The sequence below is a fragment of the Pseudophryne corroboree genome, chromosome 2 (genome assembly GCF_028390025.1).
Source record: "Pseudophryne corroboree isolate aPseCor3 chromosome 2, aPseCor3.hap2, whole genome shotgun sequence".
Classification (NCBI taxonomy): Eukaryota; Metazoa; Chordata; class Amphibia; order Anura; family Myobatrachidae; genus Pseudophryne; species Pseudophryne corroboree.
In genome coordinates, this window is record NC_086445.1 from 491,529,795 (window position 1) to 491,551,500 (window position 21,706).

General features: G+C 44.7%; 1 protein-coding gene across 6 annotated transcripts in view; it reads right to left on the reverse strand.

The window, feature by feature from the left end:
• The window catches only part of REPS2 (RALBP1 associated Eps domain containing 2), a 286,422-nt gene that overhangs the window by 112,565 nt on the left and 152,151 nt on the right, over window positions 1-21,706 (reverse strand). For all 6 annotated transcript variants that reach the window (XR_010226433.1, XR_010226459.1, XM_063953934.1 and 3 more), the window contains one exon: window positions 11,490-11,566. Coding sequence is in view for 4 of the 6 variants with exons in the window: in XM_063953934.1 (XP_063810004.1) it covers window positions 11,490-11,566 (77 nt within the window). In the remaining 2 variants the exon portion in view is untranslated. The remainder of the gene's footprint in view (window positions 1-11,489; window positions 11,567-21,706) is intronic.

Below are 21,706 nucleotides of genomic sequence, written 5' to 3' on the forward strand. Positions count from 1 at the left end.
TTTTTTTTACCCCAAATGGCATCAGACTGTCAATCACTGACAGTATGATGACGGACTGCTTCTGCTTCCGTCGTCGCAATCACCCACGAGGGACATAGGCTCCCGGATTAGGGGCCTAATTTAAAAGGGGTCTCTAAAAGACTCCCTGATACCTGCAGCATAGAGGCCCCTGGTTGTGAGGGACACTGCTTTGACATTCTTATCTATCATCATAACTACAAACCAACCAGAAAGAAAAGTGACTTTAATACAGAATCTGTTTAATAAACACAATTTGACATTTACATTACACTTGAATTAATTCTTTATTCATAATACATACATACACATACACCAAGACATACGTTCTTAGTCATAGAACATCCCATTTTTTCATACAAAGACATATGTAAGGTGAGCGCCAACCCTTCTTTCTAATAATTGATAATTTAACCACTGAGCCTGGAACGCTCAGAGTGCTTAGCTGCTCCCGCCCCCAAAGGTATTCCACGACATATCTTTGCACTTGTGCCACATTTCCCCACATTGTCCGTTGGCGCAGCACCGGATAATCAGTACTTTGCGCCATGAGAAGCAATTACAACAGGACCTAAATGAGGTCCCATGAGTCCTGCCACAGACATTTTCACTAGATAAGCATCTAAGCCACAATACTAATGTGGCAAAATTACAATGCACAGGTACCCTGGTTGCTAGGCTGGCATTGCATGCAGCTGAGGTGTGCCACTCAGATTCTATCCTGTGTAAAAAACAGAAAATGTCAGAGGTATACGCTTTGGTATGCTTAACCAGAGACTTTATAGCAATTCATTTGCTCGTTGGAAACTATAAGTGAATCTGTATGTGGCTACGATGCGAATAAGATGCTAAATTTAGTGAAAAGTATGAAAGTCCGGGAATCGATTCGCTACCCGAGACTGAGATTCTAAGTCTCGTCATGTGTTTCACCCCATATGGTACAATAAGGATAGCTGTATGAGGACACATCTGTATAACAGATTGACCTGTTTACAGTTATTATTAAGTTCTAACATAAAACAGGAATTACAGTGATAATTGGGAGTAAGCTCATATTCATAATATGTACTTTTTATCTTATTTAAGAAAAATATTGTGGAACAAGGAATGTGAAACAGTAAGATAGGCTTTTTATACAATTTTTACGCTTATCTAGGATATAAATATTACCACAAAAAGCAAAGGAAACTAATGGTCGCATCTAGGGGGTCATTCAGAGTTGTTCGCTCGTTGCTGATTTTCGTAACGGAGCGATTAAGGCAAAAATGCGCATGCGCATGGTACGCAGCGCGCATGCGCTAAGTATTTTAGCACAAAACTTAGTAGATTTACTCACGTCCGAACAAAGAATTTTCATAGTTGAAGTGATCGGAGTGTGATTGACAGGAAGTGGGTGTATCTGGGCGGAAACTGACCGTTTTCTGGGAGTGTGCAGAAAAACGCAGGCATGCCAGGATAAAACGCGGGAGTGTCTGGAGAAACGGGGGTGTGGCTGGCCGAACGCAGGGCGTGTTTGTGACATCAAACCAGGAACGAAACGGGCTGAGCTGATCGCAGTGTAGGAGTAAGTCTCAAGCTACTCAGAAACTGCTAAGAATTATTTATTCGCAATTCTGCTACTCTTTCGTTCGCTATTCTGCTAAGCTAAGATACACTCCCAGAGGGCGGCGGCCTAGCGTGTGCAATGCTGCTAAAAGCAGGTAGCGAGTGAACAACTTGGAATGACCCCCCTAGTTCAAATCGCACTGTTTACTTTCCCTTGCAATGTGATGCGCGCTCCCGCGTAGTCAGTATCGCAAGGCAAAATAGTATGTGCAGTCAGGTATTATTGTATTACTTCGCTTACATTACATATTGTAGTGTAGTCAAAATCGGGTGTAGTTCAAATTGCATGTACCACTTACCCCAAATCGCATAGCACACATTGTATAGGCTCAAATCTCGCCTAGCACAAATAGCACTGTGTGTGGGCACCATTACAGTATCCAGTTTTTCCATCAATAAATACAATTGTTCCCAGTCTCTTAAGGAGGTACAGCACGGTACACTATGCAATAATTGGGTCCCTTGGCCAATTTTTATCTGCTTGGCCTGATAATCCCTGACTATGGGAGTTATTCAAAACCATGCTGTGCTGCAGGAGGGGCAGATGTAACGTGCAGAGAGAGTCAGATTTAGGTGGAGTGTGTTCCAATTGTAATCTAATTTGCAGTGTAAAAAATAAGATTTTACTTACCGATAAATCTATTTCTCGGAGTCCGTAGTGGATGCTGGGGTTCCTGAAAGGACCATGGGGAATAAGCGGCTCCGCAGGAGACAGGGCACAAAAAGTAAAGCTTTTTCCGATCAGGTGGTGTGCACTGGCTCCTCCCCCTATGACCCTCCTCCAGACTCCAGTTAGGTACTGTGCCCGGACGAGCGTACACAATAAGGGAGGATTTTGAATCCCGGGTAAGACTCATACCAGCCACACCAATCACACCGTACAACTTGTGATCTAAACCCAGTTAACAGTATGATAACAGCGGAGCCTCTGAAAGATGGCTTCCTACAACAATAACCCGAATAAGTTAACAATAACTATGTACAATTTATGCAGATAATCCGCACTTGGGATGGGCGCCCAGCATCCACTACGGACTCCGAGAAATAGATTTATCGGTAAGTAAAATCTTATTTTCTCTATCGTCCTAGTGGATGCTGGGGTTCCTGAAAGGACCATGGGGATTATACCAAAGCTCCCAAACGGGCGGGAGAGTGCGGATGACTCTGCAGCACCGAATGAGAGAACTCCAGGTCCTCCTTAGCCAGAGTATCAAATTTGTAAAATTTTACAAACGTGTTCTCCCCTGACCACGTAGCTGCTCGGCAAAGTTGTAATGCCGAGACCCCTCGGGCAGCCGCCCAAGATGAGCCCACCTTCCTTGTGGAGTGGGCCTTTACAGATTTAGGCTGTGGCAGGCCTGCCACAGAATGTGCCAGTTGGATTGTGCTACAGATCCAACGAGCAATCGTCTGCTTAGACGCAGGAGCACCCATCTTGTTGGGTGCATACAATATAAACAACGAGTCAGATTTTCTGACTCCAGCTGTTCTTGCAATATATATTTTTAATGCTCTGACAACGTCCAGTAACTTGGAGTCCTCCAAGTCACTTGTAGCCGCAGGCACTACAATAGGCTGGTTCAGATGAAATGCTGACACCACCTTAGGGAGAAAATGCGGACGAGTCCGCAGTTCTGCCCTGTCCGAATGGAAAATCAGATATGGGCTTTTGTAAGATAAAGCTGCCAATTCTGACACTCTCCTGGCAGAAGCCAGGGCTAGAAGCATGGTCACTTTCCAAGTGAGATATTTCAAATCCACCTTATTTAGTGGTTCAAACCAATGAGATTTTAGAAAATCCAAAACTACATTGAGATCCCACGGTGCCACTGGAGGCACCACAGGAGGCTGTATATGCAGCACTCCCTTCACAAAGGTCTGGACTTCAGGGACTGAAGCCAATTCTTTTTGAAAGAAAATCGACAGGGCCGAAATTTGAACCTTAATAGATCCCAATTTGAGACCCATAGACAATCCTGATTGCAGGAAATGTAGGAATCGACCCAGTTGAAATTCCTCCGTCGGAGCACTCCGATCTTCGCACCACGCAACATATTTTCGCCAAATTCGGTGATAATGTTGCACGGTTACTTCTTTCCTTGCTTTAATCAAAGTAGGAATGACTTCTTCCGGCATGCCTTTTTCCATTAGGATCCGGCGTTCAACCGCCATGCCGTCAAACGCAGCCGCGGTAAGTCTTGAAACAGACAGGGACCCTGCTGAAGCAAGTCCCTCCTTAGAGGTAGAGGCCACGGATCTTCCGTGATCATCTCTTGAAGTTCCGGGTACCAAGTCCTTCTTGGCCAATCCGGAACCACTAGTATCGTTCTTACGCCTCTTTGCCGTATAATTCTCAATACTTTTGGTATGAGAGGCAGAGGAGGAAACACATACACCGACTGGTACACCCAAGGCGTTACCAGCGCGTCCACAGCTATCGCCTGCGGATCTCTTGACCTGGCGCAATACCTGTCCAGTTTTTTGTTGAGGCGAGACGCCATCATGTCCACCATTGGTCTTTCCCAACGGGTTACCAGCATGTGGAAGACTTCTGGATGAAGTCCCCACTCTCCCGGGTGAAGATCGTGTCTGCTGAGGAAGTCTGCTTCCCAGTTGTCCACTCCCGGGATGAACACTGCTGATAGCGCTATCACATGATTCTCTGCCCAGCGAAGAATCCTTGCAGCTTCTGCCATTGCACTCCTGCTTCTTGTGCCGCCCTGTCTGTTCACATGGGCGACTGCCGTGATGTTGTCCGACTGGATCAACACCGGTTTTCCCTGAAGCAGAGGTTCTGCCTGGCTTAGAGCATTGTATATTGCTCTTAGTTCCAGAATGTTTATGTGAAGAGACGTTTCCAGGCTCGTCCATACTCCCTGGAAGTTTCTTCCTTGTGTGACTGCTCCCCAGCCTCTCAGGCTGGCGTCCGTGGTCACCAGGATCCAATCCTGTATGCCGAATCTGCGGCCCTCCAATAGATGAGGACTCTGCAACCACCACAGAAGAGACACCCTTGTCCTTGGAGACAGGGTTATCCGTAGGTGCATCTGAAGATGCGACCCTGACCATTTGTCCAACAGATCCCTTTGGAAAATTCTTGCGTGGAATCTGCCGAATGGAATTGCTTCGTAAGAAGCTACCATTTTTCCCAGGACTCTTGTGCATTGATGTACAGACACCTTTCCTGGTTTTAGGAGGTTCCTGACAAGCTCGGATAACTCCTTGGCTTTTTCCTCCGGGAGAAAAACCTTTTTCTGAACCGTGTCCAGAATCATCCCTAGGAACAGCAGACGAGTTGTCGGCATTAACTGGGATTTTGGAATATTCAGAATCCACCCGTGCTGTTTTAGCACTTCTTGAGACAGTGCTAATCCCATCTCTAGCTGTTCTCTGGACCTCGCCCTTATTAGGAGATCGTCCAAGTATGGGATAATTAATACGCCTTTTCTTCGAAGAAGAATCATCATCTCGGCCATTACCTTTGTAAAGATCCGAGGTGCCGTGGACAATCCGAACGGCAGCGTCTGAAACTGATAGTGACAGTTTTGTACAACGAACCTGAGGTACCCCTGGTGTGAGGGGTAACTTGGAACGTGGAGATACGCATCCTTGATGTCCAAGGATACCATAAAGTCCCCCTCTTCCAGGTTCGCTATCACTGCTCTGAGTGACTCCATTTTGAACTTGAACTTCTTTATGTACAGGTTCAAGGACTTCAGATTTAGAATAGGCCTTACCGAGCCATCCGGCTTCGGTACCACAAAAAGAGTGGAATAATACCCCTTCCCTTGTTGTAGAAGAGGTACCTTGACTATCACCTGCTGAGAGTACAGCTTGTGAATGGCTTCCAAAACCGTCTCCCTTTCGGAGGGGGACGTTGGTAAAGCAGACTTCAGGAAACGGCGAGGTGGATCCGTCTCTAATTCCAACCTGTACCCTTGAGATATTATCTGCAGGATCCAGGGATCTACCTGCGAGTGAGCCCACTGCGCGCTGTAATTTTTGAGACGACCGCCCACCATCCCCGAGTCCGCTTGAGGAGCCCCAGCGTCATGCTGAGGCTTTTGTAGAAGCCGGAGAGGGCTTCTGTTCCTGGGAAGGAGCTGCGTGTTGCTGTCTCTTCCCTCGACCTTTGCCTCGTGGCAGATATGAATAGCCCTTTGCTCTCTTATTTTTAAAGGAACGAAAGGGCTGCGGTTGAAAAGTCGGTGCCTTTTTCTGTGGGGGAGTGACTTGAGGTAGAAAGGTGGATTTCCCGGCTGTAGCCGTGGCCACCAAATCGGATAGACCGACTCCAAATAACTCCTCCCCTTTATACGGCAAAACTTCCATATGCCGTTTTGAATCCGCATCACCTGACCACTGTCGCGTCCATAAAGCTCTTCTGGCCGAAATGGACATAGCACTTACCCGTGATGCCAGTGTGCAGATATCCCTCTGTGCATCACGCATATAAAGAAATGCATCCTTTATTTGTTCTAACGACAGTAAAATATTGTCCCTGTCCAGGGTATCAATATTTTCAATCAGGGACTCTGACCAAACTACCCCAGCACTGCCCATCCAGGCAGTCGCTACAGCTGGTCGTAGTATAACACCTGCATGTGTGTATATACTTTTTTGGATATTTTCCATCCTCCTATCTGATGGATCTTTAAGTGCGGCCGTCTCAGGAGAGGGTAACGCCACTTGTTTAGATAAGCGTGTTAGCGCCTTGTCCACCCTAGGAGGTGTTTCCCAGCGCTCCCTAACCTCTGGCGGGAAAGGGTATAATGCCAATAATTTCTTTGAAATTATCAGTTTTTTATCAGGGGCAACCCACGCTTCATTACACACGTCATTTAATTCTTCTGATTCAGGAAAAACTATAGGTAGTTTTTTCATACCCCACATAATACCCTGTTTAGTGGTACCTGTAGTATCAGCTAAATGTAACGCCTCCTTCATTGCCAAAATCATATAACGTGTGGCCCTACTGGAAAATACGGTTGATTCGTCACCGTCACCACTGGAGTCATCGCCTGTGTCTGGGTCTGTGTCGACCGACTGAGGCAAAGGGCGTTTCACAGCCCCTGACGGTGTTTGAGTCGCCTGGACAGGCACTAATTGATTGTCCGGCCGCCTCATGTCGTCAAACGACTGCTTTAGCGTGTTGACACTATCCCGTAGTTCCATAAATAAAGGCATCCATTCCGGTGTCGACTCCCTAGGGGGTGACATCCTCATATTTGGCAATTGCTCCGCCTCCACACCAATATCGTCCTCATACATGTCGACACACACGTACCGACACACAGCAGACACACAGGGAATGCTCCTAACGAAGACAGGACCCACTAGCCCTTTGGGGAGACAGAGGGAGAGTTTGCCAGCACACACCAAAAGCGCTATATATATATCAGGGATAGCCTTATAATAAGTGCTCCCTTATAGCTGCTTTGTTATATCAAATTATCGCCATAAATGTGCCCCCCCCTCTCTGTTTTACCCTGTTTCTGTAGTGCAGTGCAGGGGAGAGACTTGGGAGCCGTCCTGACCAGCGGAACTGTGAGAGGAAATGGCGCCGTGTGCTGAGGAGATAGGCCCCGCCCCTTTTCTGGCGGGCTCGTCTCCCGCTATTTAGAGAAATTAGGCAGGGGTTAAATATCTCCATATAGCCTCTAGGGCTATATGTGAGGTATTTTTAGCCTTTATAGGTAATCATTTTGCCTCCCAGGGCGCCCCCCTCCCAGCGCCCTGCACCCTCAGTGACTGCCGTGTGAAGTGTGCTGAGAGGAAAATGGCGCACAGCTGCAGTGCTGTGCGCTACCTTTTGAAGACTGCAGGAGTCTTCAGCCGCCGATTCTGGACCTCTTCTGTCTTCAGCATCTGCAAGGGGGCCGGCGGCGTGGCTCCGGTGACCATCCAGGCTGTACCCGTGATCGTCCCTCTGGAGCTTGATGTCCAGTAGCCAAGAAGCCAATCCATCCTGCACGCAGGTGAGTTGACTCCTTCTCCCCTCAGTCCCTCGCTGCAGTGATCCTGTTGCCAGCAGGAATCACTGTAAAATAAAAAACCTAGCTAAACTTTCTCTAAGCAGCTCTTTAGGAGAGCCACCTAGATTGCACCCTTCTCGGCCGGGCACAAAATCTAACTGGAGTCTGGAGGAGGGTCATAGGGGGAGGAGCCAGTGCACACCACCTGATCGGAAAAAGCTTTACTTTTTGTGCCCTGTCTCCTGCGGAGCCGCTTATTCCCCATGGTCCTTTCAGGAACCCCAGCATCCACTAGGACGATAGAGAAATAAAGCAGTCAGTTTTACCATGTACAGTAACAATATAACCCAGCCAAATTTAAATCTCTCTGCACGTTATTTCTGTCCCACCTGCAGTGCAACATGCTAATTTTTTTTATTTTTGCTAATAAGCCCCTATATACGCAGCATAGAATCGGTCCTAGGCATAGGCAAACTAGGCAAATGCCCAGGGCATTTGTATGCCTAGGGGCATCAGCAGCTTCTATTCTGTGTGTAGCATTTCATATGCAGATACAGCCACAGTCTCACACAGTATATAGGCATGCTGCATATTATTTTAATCAGCAGAAGCTGCTTGTGCATCCTAGTCACATAGCAATGCAAACAAGATGCATTTTCATAAGAAAAAGGTGTCAGACATTAGCATTGAGGCAAGATTTATGAGGACACATCTGTATCCAAGCAGAGGCACTGTCGCTAACATGGCACAGTGGTAGCGGCAGTGTGAGTGCTGTGTGTGTGTGTGTGTGTGTGTGTGTGTGTGTGTGTGTGTGTGTTGGTTGTGCAGTAGTGTTCGGCATATGTGTAAGGAACATTATGTGTGTCATGTATAAAAATGCATTAATAATGTGCAGCATATGTGTAAGGGGCACTATGTGTGTCATTATGTGTATAAGGGCATTAATAATGTGTGGCATATATGTAACAGGGTACTATGGGGGTCATTCCGAGTTGTTCGCTCGTTGCAGATTTTCGCAACGGAGCGATTAAGGCAAAAATGCGCATGCGCATGGTTCACAGTGTGCATGCGGTTAGTATTTTAGCACAAAACTTTGTAGATTTACTCACGTCCGAACGAAGATTTTTCATCGTTGAAGTGATCGGAGTGTGATTGACAGGAAGTGGATGTTTCTGGGCTGAAACTGGACGTTTTCTGGGAGTGTGCGGAAAAACGCAGGCGTTTCAGGGAAAAACGCGGGAGTGTCTGGAGAAACGGGGGAGTGGCTGGGCGAACGCTGGGCGTGTGTGTGACGTCAAACCAGGAACGAAACTGATTGAACTGTTTGCTATTTGTGAGTAGGTCCGGAGCTACTCAGAAACTGCTAAGAAATTTCTATTCACAATTCTGCTAATCTTTCGTTCGCAATTCTGCTAAGCTAAGATACACTCCCAGAGGGCGGCGGCTTAGCGTGTGCAATGCTGCTAAAAGCAGCTAGCGAGCGAACAACTCGGAATCACCCCCAATATGTGTGTCATTGACGTCACACACACGCCCAGCGTCCGGCCAGCCACACCCCCGTTTCTCCAGACACTCCCGCGTTTTTCCCTGAAACGCCTGCGTTTTTCTGCACACTCCCAAAAAACGGTCAGTTTCCGACCAGAAACACCCACTTCCTGTCAATCACACTACGATCAGCAGAACAATGAAAAAACTTTGTTACGCCGTGAGTAAAATACCAAACTTTTGTGCGAATTTACTTGGCGCAGGCGTCCTGCGTACATTGCGCATGCGCAGTTTGCGACTAATCGCTCCGTAGCGGAAAAAAATAACGAGCGAACAACTCGGAATGACCCCCCTTATGTGTATAGGGGCCCTAATAATGTGCAGCAAATGTGTAAGGGGCACTGTGTGTGTCATTATGTGTATAAGGGCATTAATAATGTGCAGCATATGTGTAAGGGGCACTATGTGTGTCATTATGTGTATAAGGGCATTAATAATGTGCAGCATATGTGTAAGGGACATTATGTGTATAAGGGAATTAATAAAGGTTGTCATAATGTGTAAGGCGCATTATGTTTATAAGGACATTAATAATGTGTCTCATATGTGTAAGGGGCATTACTGTGTGGTATTATGTGTATAAATGCATTACTAATGTGTGGCAATATGTGTATAAGGTGCTCTACTGTGTGGCATTGTGTATAGAAAGGGCACTACTGTGTGGTCTAATGTGAATAAAGAGCAATATGGTGTGGTGTAATGTGAGTAAGGAGCAATTCAGTGTGATGTAATGTGAATAAGGGGCTCTACTGTGAGGAGTAATGTTTATAAGGTAAAGTAATACTACAGTGTGATGTAATGTGAATTAGGGACACTATCGCATGATCAAATGTGAATAAAGTTGCAGTACTGTGTGGCGTAATTTGAATTGGGGTTACTATTGTGTGGCCATGCCCCTTGCCAGCAAAAACACATCCATTTTTGGGCTGTGCGCCAAATGTGTGCACTGTTCCTACTTAAAACATAGGGGGTACGAACACCGAAATAAGGACTGCTATGGGTGAGGGGTGATGGTGCTGGGAAAGAGGTGAAGGGTCAGAGGCGGAACTAGCAGTGGTGCTAGGGGGCACCAGCCAAAATCTTGCCTAGGGAATCATATTGGTTACGGCCGGCTCTGACGCAGCACCAGGGACTGGTTATCATTCTAAAAGTAGTCAGATCAGATGTTTATCTCTAACTTGCTGTACAACATTTCTAAAAAAACATGAGCCAATATTGCGCACATTTTCTAAGTTGTATGAATTTCCCATCACCTGTCTGACATTTCTGCTTATAGCTCATTTAAAAACATCACATCTATGACGATCTTACAGATAATTATTCGGATTGAAGTGATAAATCACTATCGTGGACACTTAAAATCTGATGTACTGACGATCATTTAATCACTCTGAAAATCATAAGGTTGTTTGAATTGTGACTGAAATTATTTAGGCATGTACCTAGTGTAACCCTTGCCTACCAGACTAGATTGACAGGTGTCCTTCATCCATCCACCCAAGCCTTGAATGCATTCTGTTTATCCACTGGCTATTGGCTTGGGGCAACTCGTCCACCCTAGGAATGGGCAGGGTGGACAAACAACTACCTTACTCTTTTCCCGTTGTAATATGTCACAGAGACTTGAACGTATGAAAAAAAAGGAGTAACTGGGTTGATTGGTCAGCTAACATAGAACAGTGATTGGTTAGACAACAATGCTACATAATATGCAATGTAATACATATGTTTAATATTAAAATTAATGAAATCGCCCCTTTTACTACTAATATATTCAATATCAATCCCAACACATCCCAATCAATAGCTCCAATGCATAGGGCATCTACCTCCCTTATTTTGCAATAATGGCTCAAATACCGCTATAGTGGGTTAACTAGGGCTCTCATATAACAATTTAATTTCTAATTGCCTTAGAAAAAACCCCTCCCTGGAATCTCAGGAATTCATGGGGTCACACTAGCCTAAGTTATGAGACTGACATATCTGCCATTGTTATATACAGTAAGTGGCTATTAAAGCAATAGGGACTATGCAAACTGGTGACACCATTGATGATGTCACCTGAAATATCTACTTTTTGGGTCTAAAGTTCCCAGTGGATGCCATGTACAAATGGCTGAGAATGTGTAGATAAGAGAGCAAATCTGTTAGCCATTAGCAAACTGCCTATGAGAAAGTTGGCGTTACCTGTATGAACTGCAATATACACTACGGAAGGGGGAGATGCTGACTAATCACCTTGTAGACAGCTATAAAGAAACATTTATACAGTAGAGCACAAGACATGGAGGCCTTGCACTAAAATACTCTCACAGAATTTAAAACATTAACTCATCATCTTACCTCTTTTCTGGCTGGGCAAACTGTGCTTATTCCACGGTAAATTTCATACACACCATCTGTACTTTGCTTTAAAGATGCTAAAAAATAAATAAAAATGAATATTTTATTGTTTTTGCTACCACAAGAGCTTTACACATGACTGAATACAACAAGTATTACATTGATTAGGTGTGGACAACTTGGGCTTTTATTACTGTTTACGTAGGTCCTGGAATACAACTTCCAATTTATAACTGGATTATTTGGATCTTTGTAGGATTTGCCACTACTGTTTCTGCACATGATAAAGAATAATGGGGCAGATGTATTAACCTGGAGAAGGCATAAGGAAGTGATAAACCAGTGATATGTGAAGGTGATAAAGGCACCAGCCAATCAGCTCCAATATGTAAATTAACAGTTAGGATCTGATTGGCTGGTGCGTTATCACCTTGCACATGTCACTGGTTTATCACTTCCTTATGCCATCTCCAGGTTAATACATCTGCCCCAATGTAACCCATTGCACATTTAGATAAGGTGAAATTACTGGAAAATGGAAAAAACATAATGGTGGCATGTATCATGCACGTTTATATGCGTAAATAAAACGTAATAACACAGAATATAACATTTTGGAACTATCCCCTATATACAGATGGAGCCACGCTAATCGTGAATGGGAGCATCTCTGTACGCTCTGCGGCGTGCAGCCACGCCCAAAGAGCATGGCTTCATCTGTACTAGAACAGACAAGGCAGATGTGTTTTAGAGGGGCAGAAAACATGTGGGGTAGGTGGGTAAGATAGTGAGTGAAGAATGTAACACATTATAAATGAGTAAATCCACTTACATGACCATGTATAAATGACTAATGCTCTGGAGGAGATCCAGAAATCTGGTGTGGGTGGGGACAAGGTATGGCACAGTGAATCGCCTCATCTCGATTCACCGTATCTTTACTGTGCTTGTCCCTTAAGCATATTTACTGTATTTACATTATACATAAACTAGAATAATTTAGAGAGGCTGAGGATGAGTTGTACAGGCGTAAAAATATTTTCCCTAAACACTAATACCAGGAAAACATTATGCAAATACTATCACTATCCAGGCGATAATCATACAGCAGTTAGGCAAAGGCAGGGCGGGGCGGGGGGGGGGGGGGGGGGGGGGTCTGTTTGGAGCTGCTGCACATGTTCTTCTACCAAGTTTGCTGTGTGTGGAGATCTGAGTGCTCAATCACTGCACTGGACCAGAGAGTAGCTGCCAGGAAGAAGAGACAGGTGTCTCCTACTGGTTATGTTTATTTATTATAGAAAGATTAACCTTTTCCTGACCACTTACAGTATGTTTATAATAGTTACACATGCTGGGCTGTTAGTATGTCTTGAGGACTGAGGTTGGGAAATACTGGTCATTACCATCTATGCCATCTTGTGTTAATTATAAATACTGTATTCCATACGGGTGGCACTTGATATACCGGCTGTCGGGATTCCGGCGCTCACCATACCAACGCAGGAATCCCATCCACCAGTATACCACAAGTATTCTCCCTCTTGGGGTGTCCACGACACCCCTGGAGGGAGAATAAACAGCGTGGTGTGCCACCATGGCTGCAGTGTGGTGAGCACAGCGAGCCCGCAAGGGGATCTTTTGCGTTCACCGCACTGCCGGGATTCCGGCGGTCAGGACCCCTGCGCCGGTATGCTGGGCGCCGGGATCCCAAGCGCCAGGGAAACATACAACACCCTTCCATACACTAGGTTGTTCTACAGCTCCCCATAACTCCTGATCTTGCTCCAGTTTCCTGCAGAGTAGGAGATTGATACAGATGTGTCCTCTTACATCTTTGCTCCTTGCGCTACAAGTCACGTTTAAAATAACGCGTGAGTGCCCTGTGACTTGGTAGCGTCAAGCATTTTTTTTTCTTTTTTTTTACGCAAAAATGCATCTTAGATGCAAAATAATGTAATAGTACACAGCTTCTGCTGATTAAAATGATATGTGGCATGCCTATATTTGGCGGCGACTGTATTTGCACACAAAATTCTATGCTACCGTACGTATGGCCGCAAGGTTAGGTTTAAGGCCGGGGGAAGGGGATGTTAGGTTTAGGCATCAGGCGGGGGGGGAGAGGGTTAGGCAGGTTAGGGTCGGGCTGCCTGGGTAGGAGGGTTAAGTTTAGTCAGCGGGGACGGGGGGTTAGGGTTAGGCTATGGATAGGGAAGGTTAAGGTTAGGGGGTGGGGTGAGGGTAGAGAATACCTCTTACTCACCCCTGTCAGTGTTTTGCTCTTCGGGATCCCGGCGTCGGTATTTCAAGCACCAGGATCCTGTGCGGCAGTATAATCCAAAAATATACTGATAGGTTAATTGGATCCCAACAAAACTAACTCTAGCATGAATGTGTGCACATGATAGGGAATATAGATTGTAAGCTCCACTGGGGCAGGGACTGATGTGAATGGCCAAATATTCTCTGTAAAGTGCTGCGGAATATGTGTGCTATATAAATAACTGGTAATAAATATATAAATAAATAATAACATACTGATTCCAGTTGATGCTCTGTGTGACTCTTTACTGTCAGACAATCTGTAAAGCATGCTTGGTGCTGTAATAGTGTAACTGTAGTAAAACTGTGATATCGTGTAATAATTGGCTTTAAGTACTAAAACTAGTTCTGTGGCAAAGCACCACCCTATTTATCTGGTGCCGTCTCTACTAAATGAAATCAGCTGAATGTTATGACTTTCCAATATCGAACTAGACAGCTGAGCATGATTATTTCTGGGACTGGTCCTAGACATATTAAGCACAAATACTGGGGCTGCATGTAAGGTATGGAATTATAGGGCTGTACCAGAACCTATATAGATTCATATCCAAAACTCTGAAATATGGAATATTCTGCAATACAGATTTTTTTTGTAAAACTTTAAAAGGAAGCGCTTATGATATGTTAAACTGAATGCTCATACCTGTAAAAAAAAGTTTTAGTTAGTTTTTAATGAATACAGCTCTTTTGTGTGTTTTTTTTGGAGGTATGTAAAAGCGTTTACAAATGCTGGGGGTTCGGTTTGGTAAACCGGGTATTTATTGAGCGGCTGGTCCACAATTAACTGTACCTAGCTCACCCTACCTTTTGAGAGCCGCTAACCGTGGCTCTTTGCTGGCGTCCCGGCTCTGGTTCCCTCCTGCAATGAGTAGCGGTATCCGTGCAGTGTCTCTCACTCCGTGCTTAGCGCTCGGGGATAGCGTTTACTTCCGGTTCCGTTCCTCCCCTCCTTCTCTCTCCAACGCGTTTCGGGCTTGCAGCCCTTTGTGAAGGATTGAGATTGTCTCAGGAAATTCCTTTTTATAGCTAAAAAACTTTGTTTCAATTTTAAAAACAGGAAGTGGTCATGCAGGAAGTAAATATTCCAGCGGTAACCACATGCTCCATTCTATCTTATGATACAAGGCATTTATTTAAAAAATTATATAAAATATGGGTATCCATTTTAATTAAGGTATGGCATTCATAAAAATAAATATATGTATATAATAGTAATTACTATAACTATATAGATGTTACAATTATCAAAAAAAGGGACATTTTAGTATGGAACGGCAAGATAGCTACATTTTATGTACTTGCGATGTCCGTTCATTATACACTTGTATAGCCCATGACATCGGATGTGACGCCACCAGATTCTTTCTTCCTAATGGAACAAGACTACCTAACGCACAGATCAACTTTCTCATCAGTTGTGTACAATATATCCTGAACAAAAATAATTTTTGGGATCAAGGTGTGTTCTATAATCAAATAAATCACTAAATCACTTTGTATGTTTTGTTTATCACATTAGATTTGAATTCTGTAACCGGCCTAGTAGATGTTGTTCCCGTCTTTCTACAGGCCTTACAATTCAGACAGTAATAATGTCCTTTATTTTCTGTTTGGTTAGGGATTTCATTCTGTAAATAACTTGTGACCAGATGTTGTTTGATGTTTTTGGCTTTCTTATATATTATTTGCGGTTTCTCTTTTATATGGGGTGCCAATTGTTTATCCAAAAGTAAAATGGGCCAATGTTTTTGTAGAATGTTCTCCAGCTGATGGTATAGGCTGTTGAACTGAGTAATAAATGATGTATTATAGTTGTTTTCTGTTGGTTTATGATTGTACTGTATCATGCTTTTTCTATCCATGGTTGTAATCTTCTCTATTTCTCTGTCTAGTTCTCCTCCATCGTATCCTTTCTCCACAAACTGATCTCTCATACCACTGCATTGTTGGAGAAATGTTTCTTTCTGTGTACAGTTTCTCTTCAGGCGTCGGAATTGGCCTCCTGGAATGTTTTGAAGCCAGTTCTTGTGATGATTACTGGATCTATCAAGCATTGTGTTCCCACTGACTTCCTTGATATGATTCCTTGTGATAATTTTGTTTTCTTGAATATGAATTTCCAAATCCAGATATGTAACCATCTGTTTGCTGAATGTGAATGTAAATTCCAACCCATATGTGTTGTTCATGTACATCAGAAAATCTTGAAGGATTTGTTCCGGACCGTTCCAGATAATCAGTAGGTTGTCGATGTATCGTTTCCATATGACTAAATGTTGTCCATATGGATTGTCATTTCAAATCTTTTCCTCCTCCCACCTAGCCACGAATAAATTGGCGTAGCTAGGTGCGAAGGAGGAACCCATGGCGGTTCCCTTTATTTGATTATAGAACACACCTTGATACCAAAAATAATTTTTGTTCAGGATACATTGTGCACAACTGATGAGAAAGTTGATCTGTGCGTTAGGTAGTCTTGTTCCTTTAGAAAGAAAGAATCTGGTGGCGTCACATCCGATGTCATGGGCTATACAAGTGTATAATGAACGGACATCGCAAGTACATAAAATTTAGCTATCTTGCCATTCCATACTAAAATGTCCCTTTTTTTGATAATTGTAACATCTATATAGTTAGAGTAATTACTATTACAGGTTGAGTATCCCTTATCCAAAATGCTTGGGACCAGAGGTATTTTGGATATCGGATTTTTCCGTATTTTGGAATAATTGCATACCATAATGAGATATCATGGCAATGGGACCTAAGTCTAAGCACAGAATGCATTTATCTTTCATATACACCATATACACACAGCCTGAAGTCAATTTTAGCCAATATTTTTTATAACTTTGTGCATTAAACAAAGTGTGTCTACATTCACACAATTCATTTATGTGTCATATACACCTTATACACACAGCCTGAAGGTCATTTAATACAATATTTTTAATAACTTTGTGTATTAAACAAAGTGTGTGTACATTGAGCCATCAAAAAACAAAGGTTTCACTATTTCACTCTCACTCAAAAAAGTCCGTATTTCGGAATATTTGGATATGGGATACTCAACCTGTATATACTGTGACAAGAACACTGGGATAGTGTTTGAGGGCAGGTATATTTGTCCCAGGTTCTTGTCTTACATGTTTTAGAAAATGTTAACTTCTAGGAAAAATGCTTTTTGTTTTGTCTGAACCTTTTCAGTTTGCTGTAAAAGCTGGGTAAAGGCTCTGAGAGAGAGATAAGGCGAGTTCTAGACATTGGGCCCAGTTCGGGTCTTTGGCCTCACAGAGGGCTAATCAGGGTTTCAGCTGTGTAAGAGTGATATAGTGCTTCTAACCTGATTAGTATGGGCAGACTGCCTGGGAAGGCTGCAGGATCTGTGTGTGAGAGACACGCTTTCTGATGCAAGTAAGCTATACAGTATGTACTGAAGAACTCTGTTTGGTTTAGTGACAGTTAGGAACATCTTATGTTTAGTTAGTGCCGGACAGGCAAGGTATTTTTATTTTGGGGTTTGTTTTATTTTCTGTTTCAATAAAACTGGCCGGGGTCAGTTGTACCAGAAACTGGACTTGTGTTGTTCCTCAGCTGCTGCGTGCTGCCATATTCCCCAGGAAAAGGCACCTTGCACCCCTACAGTGTTACAACTTGGTGGAGAATGCGAGCAGGCCGTTCTGCGCATAAGTGAAAGCAGCAGCTTTGTGAGGCCTGCAGAAAACGGTGGTTTATGCAGATACAGCCCAGTGTGAAGTTACTGAGACTCACCCCTGAGGGTTTGATATATGTCCTGGGTGAAAGCAGCTGCAAAGCCGCCTGAAAAATCTGTTGACATGGAGGATCTGCTTAAAGCCTTGCTGCAAGCTACAGCGGCTCAGCAGGAGGCCAACCGACAGCAGCAGGTGGCAATGGAGGAAAATTGGAGACTACAGCAGGAGGCCAACAGACAGCAGCAGGTGGCAATGGAGGAAAATAAGAGACAACAGCAGGCAGTTGTTGATGAACTTTACAGGCAACAGCGTCAGGATAGAGAGGCCTTAGCAGAAGTGGTGCAGAGACTTGCAGCTCGGGTTGGAGATGTGGCCGTCAGTGCTCCAACCAGCTCTAGTTCTATACGAGCCAGTCACTTCCTGCAGAAAATGACAGAGGCTGATGATGTGGAGGCCTATCTGACCACGTTTGAAAGGACTGCCGAGCGTGAGAACTGGCCGAAAGCACAGTGGGCCAGTCTGCTGGCACCTTTCCTGTCAGGTGAGCCCCAAAAAGCTTACTTTGATTTAAGCCCTGCTGAGGCTCGGGACTATGATAAACTAAAGACTGAGATCCTGACCCGCCTGGGAGTCACGCTGTCAGTACGAGCACAACGGGTGCACCGTTGGCTGTACGCCATGGAGAAGCCTCCGCGCTCCCAGATGCACGACCTTATTCAGCTAACAAAAAAATGGCTGCAGCCAGAGACATTAACTGGTCCCCAGATGGTGGAAAGAGTCGTCATGGACCGCTACTTGAGATCTTTGCCCATGGTCCTGCGCAAGTGGGTGAGCCATGGAAACCCGGGTACTGCTGACCAATTAGTGGACATGGTAGAGAGGTATTTGGCAGCAGAGGAACTACTGATGACCACCCAGCAACCCATAGATCCTCGACAGCGCCCTTCAGTAAAGACTGGTAAGACTGTTCCGTGGGAAAACGTTGCTGGGCGGTTAAGAGAACGCAAGGCTGGAGAGACTGTAAACACTGGCCCTGGAAACAGGCCAATGGGGCTAGAACGGTCTATGCTGCCCAAATGGGTTGATAATCGTGTGGTTAAATGTTTTAGGTGTGGTATGCCAGGTCATGTTATTGCCAATTGCCCAGTCACGCAAGAACCCATGCAATGTGATGCTGCCTTTGAATGTCGCAGAATGTCTTTCTTTGCTAGGTTAGCCTGTACTGTGGTACCTTCACCTGAGCTGGAAAAACAAATGTGTGATGTGTTCTTAGAAGGTAACCGGGTAGAGGCCTTGCTAGATTCAGGAAGTTTAGTTACCCTCGTGAAAGCTGGGTTAGTGAACCCCTTAAAGGTCCAGCAAATACCTATTGGGGTAACTTGCATACATGGGGATACCCAATATTATGCCACTGCTGAGGTGAATATAGAAACTTGTTGTGGGTCAGCAATGGTTAAAGTGGGACTGGTCCCTACCTTGGTGCATGAGGCCATAATAGGGAGGGATTTTCCTCATTTTTGGAAACTGTGGGAATCACGGTTATCAACAGATGTGAGAAGTAAAAAGCCAGTTGATAATACCGGTGATTTTATGGATGTACGTGGGTCTTCGGAACTTTCTGGCCCTTTGCCTTTTGCTAGTTTGGCTGGGGAAGTGACAGATGGGGAGTCCAGTGAGGACCCTCTTGCCGGGAACAGAGACATAGTAGTTAGAACTGAAAGCGTGCCTGACCTGGAGGTAAAGAAGAATCTGTTTGCGTCTGAACAGTTAAAGGATCCTACCTTAATAAAGGCTAGAGAGAATGTTAAGATTGTTAATGGGGAACCTGTGGTACCAGGTGACAGGGTTACGTATCCCCACATGGCCATCTGTAATGAGCTCTTGTACCACATTGTCAAAAGGGGTGAGGATGTGGTGGAACAGCTGGTAGTTCCCCAGCCTTATCGGAGAACGGTACTAGATTTAGCTCATAGTCACGTTACCGCAGGACATTTAGGGGCAGAAAAAAACACTGAAAGAGTTTTACAAAGGTTCTTTTGGCCAGGGGTTTATAAAGAAGTGTCTGAATATTGTTCTTCCTGTCCTGAATGCCAGTATCATGCCCCTAGACCCCATTTCAGGAGCCCACTAGTTCCCATGCCTATTATAGAGGTCCCGTTTGACAGAATAGCCATGGATCTCGTGGGGCCCTTGTTAAAGTCTGCTCGGGGCCATCAGTATATCCTGGTAATTATGGACTATGCCACTCGATATCCTGAGGCTGTCCCTTTACGCACTATCACAGCCAAGGCGATAGCTAGGGAGCTGGTGCAGGTATTTAGTAGAGTGGGAATACCAAAAGAAATTTTGACTGACCAAGGTACTCCATTTATGTCAAGGATCATGAAAGAATTGTGCAAGTTATTTAAGGTCACTCACCTCAGGACGTCCATCTACCATCCCCAAACTGACGGGTTGGTGGAAAGGTTTAATAAAACATTAAAAAGTATGTTAAAAAAGGTTGTTGCCAAAGAGACGTGGGAAGGACAGCCCACTCCTTATAGAAGCGTTATTGAGCATGTAACACAAATGCAGGATAGGATTGCAGCCGTGGTACCTGTTGTCAGAGAGCACATGGAACAGGCCCAAAGTGCTCAACAGAGGGTCTATAACCGGAGTGCCAAGATACGGGAATTTGCTCCTGGAGATAGAGTTCTTGTTTTGGTACCCACTGTGGAAAGCAAATTCCTAGCTAAATGGCAGGGTCCATTTGAGATTAGGGAAAAAGTGAATGAGGTTAATTACAAAGTATACCAGCCGGGAAAAAGAAAACCCGAACAGATCTACCATGTTAACTTAATCAAACCCTGGAAAGATAGGTTGTCTCTGTCAGCGGAGCCTTGCCCTTCGGTGTCTTCACCCCGGTTGCTTCCCGCAGTGAAGGTGTCAGAGACATTATCAGCTGATCAGAACAATCAGGTTAAAGAATTTCTCATCCAAAATAGGGAGGTATTTTCAGAGCTGCCTGGCCGAACGACCATAATAAAACATGACATTGTCACAGAACCAGGGGTCAGGGTTCATTTAAAGCCATATAGGATTCCTGAAGCTCAGCGAGAAGCTATTTCTAAGGAAGTTAAAACCATGTTAGAACTTGGAGTCATAGAGGAGTCTAACAGTGAGTGGTCCAGTCCCATAGTACTCATCCCGAAGCCCGACGGTAGCATACGCTTCTGTAATGACTTTCGTAAGTTAAATGAGGTGTCCAAGTTTGACGCATACCCCATGCCCCGTGTGGATGAGCTTGTAGAAAGGCTGGGAACAGCCAGGTTTCTCACCACATTGGACCTGACCAAAGGTTACTGGCAAATACCTTTATCTGATAGCGCCAAAGAAAAAACAGCCTTTTCGGTTCCGGAGGGGCTGTACCAGTATAAGATGTTACCCTTTGGGTTGCATGGGGCTCCAGCAACCTTTCAACGGGCGATGGATAAAATTTTGAGGCCCCATAGAAAATATGCAGCTGCCTATTTGGATGATGTGGTAATTCACAGTACAGACTGGGGGTCACATTTGGTTAAAGTACAAGCAGTACTGGACTCAATCAGAGAGGCAGGGTTAACTGCTAACCCAAAGAAGTGCTGCCTCGCAATGGAGGAGGTCAAATACTTGGGCTTCACCATAGGCAGAGGTCTGATTAGGCCCCAATTGAATAAAGTTGATGCTATTCAAAACTGGCCTCGTCCAGTGAATAAAAAACAGGTAAGGGCTTTTTTGGGAATTACTGGGTACTATAGACGGTTTATTCCTAATTTTGCGACCACAGCAGTGCCGTTGTCAGACCTTACCAAAGGGAAGCAGTCAAATGTGGTGAAATGGAACCCTGATGCAGAAAAGGCGTTCCAAGCGTTAAAAGTGGCTTTGTGTTCACAACCGGTGTTGATAACACCAGATTTTTCAAAAGAATTTGTGGTACAGACAGATGCCTCAGAGGTAGGGATAGGTGCTGTGCTGTCCCAAACCAGAGATGGGGACGAACACCCTATCATTTATTTGAGTAGGAAACTCAATGAGCATGAAAAAAGGTATGCCATTGTGGAAAAGGAGGCTTTGGCCATTAAGTGGGCACTAGATACCTTGAGATATTACCTCTTGGGTAGACAATTCAGACTAGTGACAGACCATGCCCCTTTAAAATGGATG